The sequence below is a fragment of the Podarcis filfolensis genome (assembly GCF_964270895.1).
Source record: "Podarcis filfolensis genome assembly, chromosome: 6".
In the NCBI taxonomy this organism is placed as follows: Eukaryota; Metazoa; Chordata; class Lepidosauria; order Squamata; family Lacertidae; genus Podarcis; species Podarcis filfolensis.
Window position 1 is genome coordinate 61,038,678 of NC_139609.1, and position 8,900 is coordinate 61,047,577.

Genomic DNA, 8,900 nt, shown 5'->3' on the forward strand with positions numbered 1-8,900 from the left:
ACGCCGTTTACCTTCCCCCCAGAGCGGTACCTATTTATCTACTTGCACTTTGACGTGCTTTCGATCTGCTAGGTGGGCAGGAGCAGGGACCGAGCAACGGGAGCTCACCCCGTCACGGGGATTCGAACCGCCGACCTTCTGATTGGCAAGCCCTAGGCTCTGTGGTTTAATACTGCAAAGTACTGTAGTTCTATTAGTGCAAGGACTTTTGGTTGTGCGGTAGAACTGCCCCTTCTCCCCCTCCCCCTGTGCATACCCTAAACCTGTTCTAGGGTTCCCTCATCCCTTCCATAGCAGATTTGGAGAAGGCACAGGGAAAAGAGAGGGGTGGGAAGTTTCGTTGCACAAGCAGAATGCAATTACTTTGCTGGCTGCTGCCCAAAGTCAAACTGGCAACTGTTGAAGGAAGGCCCTTCTTATAATAGTGAAGGCACTACCACCTTCCAAGAAACAGAAGAAATAAAACAGCTTGAATGTTCTTTAATCTGCTTGAGTAAGGAACTGGACATCACATCTTGTTCCCACTGATGAAATTGCTTCTGTCATTTTTGTCTTGTGCATATTACTTCCTGCTTGATGCAGTTATCCTATTTTATGTTTCACATACATATAAACGCATAAAATAAATAATTTTTAACTTTTTATATGGTTTTATGTATGTATAATTGTTGTAAACTGCATTGATATTTTTTCCTGAATAGCAATATATGCATATTTTTAAATAAAATTCAAATGAATAAGTAAATACAGTACAGGTGAGAAAAGAGTGGTGAGGACCACTGCTATATTATAGTTGGAGGAACTGGAGATTAGTTTAAAGTTAGAAGCACAATATTACACTTTGTAGACCTTCACAATAACTACTGGCCTCATTTTCCCCTCTCTTCCTCCCCACTTCCTCCCTCCATCTCATCAGGAGGTAGCTGTGCACCCCCACCCAGTTTACAATTTGCTGAACTTCTCAATGAGTATAAAGAAAATAATTCCTTTCCCGTTGGCTCAGTTGTGAAATACATGTGCCGTCCAGGCTATGCTAAGCATCCCGGATTGAAGGCCTCTCTTATGTGCATTAGAAATCAGGAATGGTCAGGAGTTCAGGAGTTCTGCAAAAGTGAGTCTCTTACCATCCTTGTATTGATTGTTATATTAATATAAGTGGTTTGATTAAGTTGCGCCATTCTTCCTTTGTGCTTTAATTAAATTTGTTTTAAAACAAATTACAGAGAGAAATTCTGTATGGTTTGCTTTTTTTCTGACAGGAAAATCATGCGGATATCCAGGAGAACCAGATAATGGGAGGCTGATTGTAACAAAAGATCTTTTATTTGGTTCTACTATAAATTACACCTGCGAGGAAGGGTAAGCATTAGGAAATCAATAAGGTTACTTTTTCTGGTAGGGCTCCTCTTCCTTTAACGATTTAAGAACAAGTCATTGGTGTTAACTTTCCCCCCTCACCTAACCTCCTATGCAGGAAAAGGTTCATAAATCAATTTCTTATTGTAATGCAGCTTTTGAAGAAACAGGACCCCTGCGACAACAGATTTAGCCAGTCCCAGGCACTAACTTGTCTTGCAGCCTAATACTAATCATCTGAGGGGAGTGCCAGTAGGATTGGAGACAGAACCACAGATAGAGGGAGATATCAGCATGTGAATGGGTACACATGTTAGGAAGTCATTCTTCAAAGAAACAAAAAAAGGTTATTGTAGCGTTAAAGAAGTTTTCTTTAATAGTTAGGAGTGACATTCTAGGCTGATTGGTTACAGCTGGGGATGAAAATAAAAAGAGGAAGTTGCAGGTTGCAACATCCTGCACGAGGAAAGAGTACCCACACGCTGTGAGTTTATACCATGGTGGAAAGATGTATGTAGTTTGAACTAAAATGCTTGTGAACCAGCCAAGAAATAAAGGTAACTCTTGACTGAGTATTTTGCACAAGTCTCATAGTCTCTTGTCATCTGCCGCCAGGAAGAAACTCTGCTACAAGCTGTTTAAAGCGATTTTATTGAGGAGCCACTACACTAGCAGCAAGCGCAGTAGAAGTGTGTGGGCTGTGACCTCTAATAACACAGTGCATACATTTCGTAATATGCATTTAATTCTGTGCATCCTGGGATAAAGAATTTGACAATCCATAATTGCTTCTATCTCAATTCAGGTACAGGCTAGTTGGTCTATCTTCCAGACAGTGTGTGATATCTGGCCTAAAAGCAGTATGGACTGGTGAAACTGCTATTTGTCAGCGTAAGTAGAACACATGTTAACATACAGTGGTACCTCGGGTTACAAACGCTTCAGGTTACAGACTCCACTAACCCAGAAATAGTACCTCGGGTTAAGAACTTTGCTTCAGGATGAGAACAGAAATCATGCGGCGGCAGCAGGAGGCCCCATTAGCTAAAGTGGTACCTCAGGTTAAGAACAGTTTCAGGTTAAGAATGGACCTCCAGAACGAATTAAGTTCTTAACCGGAGGTACCACTGCATATCATTTTTCCAGAGGGCAACTGAGAAGTTCCACCAGGACTTAATAACTTTTAGTTCACCTGAGCCTAAATCAGTCAATGCAAGTTCACTTTCTGGACACTGCTGTGCAATTACATAATGGACATAATGGAAAGCTATTGGCCACTGCACATACTCATATGCTTCCAGCTTCTACCCATATCACTCCACAACTTAAACAGTGGCATCAGACATGTATCAGAGTATAAAACCTACCCAATGAAATGGGGGAGAAAACAGATTGACAAGGTAAGGCTGGCACTGAGGGAAAATCTACTATAGGATAGGCCTAGAAGAGAACATTACTTGTCACATGCAACATCCAGCTAAAGACACTGAAATGTATAATCAATTACCTACAACCCGTCCTGAACAATAACACTTCCCTCTTGTAGGCTTACATATCTCACAGCCTTGGGCTCATATCTGCTTACAGACAGCCCCCAAACCTAAATGACAGGCCACATAACAAAGACACTGACACAGGGACCAGATCTTATGACAGATCCATTTGTCAACTGCGTGCCACTGTCCTTGCTTGCAGTACCTAATATGGCTATTTGCAATATCACAGATTCATTCACCTGCTGTACTCTGCTGCCAGCGCCATGGCGATGCCCGCGAAGCAGTGGCACCAACGTCTGGTGAGATCTTGTGAGATCTTGCCAAAGTCTCATTGGATCTTAGGATCTCGTGAGATTTTGGCAAGATCTTGCCCCAGACCAGTGCCACTGCCAGTGCTGCTGGGGTGGGTGGAAGAAGTGAGACGGGTGCAGCATTAGATACAAATCTGTTTGCCCTCGTTAGTGGGCCAGGCCTACATTTAAATCTCCACTCCCTCCCTCCTGATTGGATGACACACCACCCAGCTCTGAATGGCTTCTGGGTCCCCAGGAGGCTGATTCAAGGCCCGTCCACCACAAGGGTTGACTATTAGCTATGTAAAAATAGCATCATTGACACAAAAATATTGACAATCAGTGAATAACTAGTAGGTGTGGTTCACTTCTGCAGCTCTTCCAGTCTTTTGTGCCTTGGGCAGCATCCGATATTTGTAATATTGCAAATAGCCTTTGGATATTTGAGTCAATGCCAGTCAGCCCAACTCTTGAGAACCACTGCAGCAACCCTTCAAAAACCATACGGTTGTTGGAAAATTAAAGAGATTCTTGTAATCAAATAATATAATAATATATTCTATATTATTTCAATCAAATAATGTGAAAATAATTTTGTTTGCCCCTATTTTTATAGGATTTTGAGCAGCCTACATATCTTTGTGCTTTTACTATTTCACCAGATTTCAGATAAATTAAATTTTATTTTTTACAAGTAACACTTAATTTAAAAGGACATAACTATTCGCACTCATATAATAGTGTGCTTTTGACTTTTGTGCTAGTTGGCACTGAAAGACCAGTTGTCCCCAATCAATGAAATCATATGGTTCAAGAGGCCTGAATTCAGAATAATCTAGTTAAGGTAGCATATTCACATTTTTCTATATCTAACCTAATCAGTGTCAGTCACATAGCAAAATTACATAGCACAGGAAGTCTGGCAAGGGATATTTATCATGTTGAAAGTATAAATGAAGGGGTTGGGGGATTGTAAGATATATGGTTGCCACCTAGTGGCCAAAAGGCAAAAGTATTTCTTGAGAAAAAGTTGGAACTGAACAGGTTCAAGGCTTGCGCTCTTGGGAGTGGTTCCAAGATGGATGCCAGACTAACAGAAACTGGTGTAACCTACATACATTATCAGTATCACAATCACATGGCAAAGTTATAAAGCACAGGAATCCTGTGGCAAGAGTATCAGAATATAGTATCAGGTTATCAATGAAATCATGAGAATAATGGAATACCATTATGGAATATCTTACACCTTACACTTGTATTTCTCCTAAACTGATAATTCTTTCAGCCTAAAGAAAGTGGTCAGTCTCTGTCCTGTTATTGTTATTATCTATTTTATGTGTCTTACAGAACAGTTCATCTCTCTATTTTGGTATTTATAAGTAGCCATTGTAGTTCTTGTGTTTCATGTAATCTCCATGTCAGATTATGGAACTCTGGATGTCTTGTATTATTTTCTTCCTTTTAACTATTGGCTGTATTCAAGGGATAATCATGTTTTAGCAGTCATTAATATTACATATGCTGTTAACTTCATCTGTTGGCTGCAGTAGTAGCCATCAGAAATAGAAAACAGAATACATCATTTATGCTATATGTTTGTCTTCTACCTTTCTCTAGCTATTTCGTGTTCTCCACCACCAGATGTTCCCCATGGCAAGCACAGTGACATAGATGACTATTTCTATGGGACAGCTGTATCATACACCTGTGAAAAAAGCCACCCCCTTGTCGGAAATGCCACTATTTACTGTACTACCAAGGATGGAGTAAATGGTGTTTGGAGTGGCCGTGCATATTGTGGAGGTGTGTTTTTAATTATCCTCCATCCCATTTTGTTAATTGCAGGAAGTTGTGTTAATCAATAAGCATGAACATTTGGCAAAATCACAGCAGTCATTACTCTATTACTTCCCAACAAGAAGAATCATTAGCTATATGCATTCCTAAAAAAATGCAAAGGCAAGGGTGGGGGATTCATATTGGGGCAAACCAAAATGTCCCCAAGTATTGTACAAGCTGCAATGCCTACCTGCAACTATAATTAGGACTGCTGGGATGAAAAGACATACAATGGTTGATTTCAACATAACAACCCCATTTCTGAAAATACAAAATCCAGTTGTTAATCAGATCTGCATTCCTCCTTAGGTGAAACATGCAGTTCTTTGGTAGGATGAATAGGGAAGTGGAGAAGAAACTCCTGCTTAATGTCTGGAAAGAGAAGGCAGGAATCCTAACTCCATCACTATCTCCATTGACACCACTCACCTTCCACCCACTATTTCTCCTACTTTTCTCTTGCTTTTTCTAATGGAAAAGTCTTTTATCAGATCCTCAAAACTAATCTCAAAACTAACACACATGCTTCTATACTTTGTAGAGATAAGGCATCCAGCCCGCCTTGTTGCATAGCTGTTCTGTTAGGATTTTTAATATACTTCAACTGAGAAAATAAACACTCAGCTGAGCAGTCTGTGACAATTTGTGACCATTAATATTAAAATATACGAAAGCAAATGTCTGCATTTGGAAAGGCAGACTCAACATTGTCTTCTACAATTGTTTTATAAAGTTCAGCATGACTGAATCTTGTTTTTACATTTTTGGTTGCACTGAACTTACAATGCACATATGAGTGAAGCTGCTGAAGCTCAGCTGAGAAATTAATAAACTGATGAGTTCATAGTGATGCACATATAATTTCATCGTAAGTTGACACATCAATTGTCTCCCAAATCTATGTGGTTATTATTTTGCCATCCCCACCCCCCACCCCAAGAAAAGCTGTGGAGATAACAACAATTCTCACCAAGGCCTTTAAAAATCTCCAAATTTGAAGGAACACCTTCAAATTACATGAGCCTCAGTGAACCGAGTGGCAGTTTACCAGTTACCAGATTCTAATTTTGTGGTTTTCCCAAGAATAATGTTTGTGTGGGCAGGGTGGTCCCTCCCACTACCTGGCCTGATCGCCTTGGCAACGCCTCCCCAGGCAGGATTGGGCAAGTGGCTGAGGTAGGCAGAGACCTTCAGGTATCCCACCTGGGGAAGGCGAAGTCAAGCCTGTGCTAATGGTGCCACATAGTGTCCAGGGGGCTGCACACGACCACGCAAAGGGCGCCCCCCATTTAATGTGGGGAGCAGTCATTACTCTCTATTGTTACTAATTCATTGTTACTAATTTATTATCATTATTTGTGTGTGTCCGTGTGTATTTATTTTTCACTTATTGTGGGAAACTTTTTTGTGGAACCTGGTTCAGCTGCGCCATATGGTCCATGTTAAATCCGGCAATGGAATTTTTTTGTGGCGCCCCCCTTCCCTTGATGCCCTAAGTACGTGCTTATTTTGCTTAAAGTGTAATCCAGCCCTGAGCGTGGGGAGAGACTTGAGGGTCAAATAGAGGAGCAGGGTGGGCTACATTTGGGCCCTGAGCCTGAGGTTCCTATTCTATCAGCCCATAATCCACATGTCTATAATACTGCCAGCTAAACACACAGATATGCAGAGAACAGGTACATTCCTTTTTACCTTCAGTACTGTACTGAAACTTTGTCTTTTCAGTGACTCGGTGTCCACCCCCTCAAGTAAGGAATGGAAGGATAGTAACTGGTTATTCAGACACCTACACGTATAACCAAAGGGTGACTTTAGACTGCAATGCTGGCTACAAAATATCTGGAACAAGAGAGATTCATTGCCAAGTAGATGGTACATGGGACCCTCCTCTACCTCACTGTGAACTGGGCAAGTATAAATAAGAAGCATCCATATATATGCAAGCATGAATATGAGCCGGATACATACATGCTCGTAACGTCAATATTCAGGGAGCATTTGTAATTCTTTAGTTATAGAAGAAAGCAGGAATATCTGCAGTAAATGTTCACACAAGTAGTAATATTGCTATACTTGCAGACAGATTGCCAGATCTCATGCGTATGGCGTAGACAGCAGGACATGCACGAAAGACATGGGTTCAAATCTTCAATCCTATCAACTTCACTAGTTGTCCTTGGGCCAGTCACTGACTATAACTGGACTTAAAATCATGGTTTAACAGGGACTAGTCTCCCCTCAGGGTTATGCACCCCCAAATCTCTAGCACAAGCTATGCAAATGAAATTGGAGGTGCCAGTTTTAGAGTAACTGCAGTTTAGCATTCCATCCAAATTCTAAACTGTGGTTAAGGTGAACTATGGTAAATTCAAACAGGGCAGCTCCATAGACTGAAGCTGGCTTATTTTCCCTAACCATGGTTAGGGCAACCTACAATAGTGTCCAGTGTAAATCCAAGTAAATGGATAGTACTGTAATACACACGTTAGTAGTGTCCATTAATTTCAAAGGGTCTACTCAGAATAGGACTAGCATTGGATACAAATCTGTTTGTCCATAACATGCCTTGTTCCTTGGATGACAGGTGGAATGCTCTCTCCAGGGAGGCTCACCTGGCACCTTTGTGATAGATCCTTAGGTGCCTGGGAAAAACATTGCTGTTCTCCTAGGCCTTTGGCCAATTCAGCAATCTATGTTTCTTTAAAACTGTTCATGGTTTTTGTTTGTTTGTTTTTCTTTGTTATGTATTTTTGATTTTTAATATTGTAAACTGCCCTGTGATCCTCAGATGAAGGGTGGTATAGAAATTTAATAAATAAATACATTAAAAAAAATTTAAAAATTTTAAATACATTTTCAGTTAAATGTGCCATTAATATGCTATTGTGAATGTTCTCTCCTATTTCATTTTTCTTTTAGTATCACAGTGCCCCTTACCTCTGGATATACCCAATGGAAATCACAATGGCTTTCCTGGGGAAGTGTTTACTTCTCAGAAGTCTGTAACTTATTCCTGTGATCCTGGTTACTCACTTGTTGGAAAGGCATCTATTTCCTGCACAGCTTCTGGAGAGTGGAGCAGTCCTCTGCCACGTTGTGAAAGTATTTAAGATGACATTTTGTACAATCTCAGCAACAGAGGATATAATTGCTTTTTATCATCTGTACTGGTGTTAACACTGGTCTTTGTTCCTTACTGTCACCTGCACGTCTGCTAAAATTGGTGCCCCTTTTCGTTTTCATTTGAACAAGATTTCTACTTTCTGAAGGAAGCCTTCTTGCCTCTAATATTTTCCTTGACTCTGCTGTTTAACCATGCTGGCATCCTCTTTCCTTGGTGGTACCTTTCCTGATCTGCTGTTTAGATTCTAGTGAGTTTCTATTACTGTAGTTTTTGAATAACTTTCCCCTCCCCAGCATTCTGCGAATATTGCAACTTTTCCATTCAACTTCCTTTTTTTAATCCCCTCATTTCTTTGGTTGAGTTCCTCATCTGAAGTACAGTAGACTTTAATTGTGTTGGACTTGCTTGGCAATTGCTTGCTTACATAGACAGTATCGCCACTCACAGGGATTGGATCAGAGTTTGCCCTTTTAGGAACTTCTAGCTTGTATTATCTCCAGTACTAAATTACTCTTGGGGCCTGCAGCTCACCACCCACAGCAATTCAGAGAAGAAGTCCACCCCTCTTGGGATTTCTGGTATGTCAGCCTCACTGAAACCTCACATTAGTACAAAAACAGAACCATCTGCACTGCCCTAAATCTGGCACTGTGTTCAACTTTATGTCCTCTGTGATATACAGAGCAGCATCACCTCCAGCCACTAGTATAAGATAGTCTGTATTTGGAAGATGTAATCTGAGACACAATCCCAGGTGTTGTCACAGTTTTCATTTTTTAACTCCTTGAT

At 40.7% G+C, this 8,900-nt stretch overlaps 1 protein-coding gene across 1 annotated transcript in view; it reads left to right on the forward strand.

The window, feature by feature from the left end:
- LOC310764076 (complement receptor type 1-like) overlaps positions 1–8,900 on the forward strand; it is a 44,712-nt gene that overhangs the window by 16,014 nt on the left and 19,798 nt on the right. The window contains exons 9-14 of the mRNA XM_083617293.1: positions 917–1,111; positions 1,260–1,359; positions 2,162–2,247; positions 4,766–4,951; positions 6,713–6,895; positions 7,907–8,089. Of these exons, the coding sequence (XP_083473419.1) occupies positions 917–1,111; positions 1,260–1,359; positions 2,162–2,247; positions 4,766–4,951; positions 6,713–6,895; positions 7,907–8,089 (933 nt within the window). The remainder of the gene's footprint in view (positions 1–916; positions 1,112–1,259; positions 1,360–2,161; positions 2,248–4,765; positions 4,952–6,712; positions 6,896–7,906; positions 8,090–8,900) is intronic.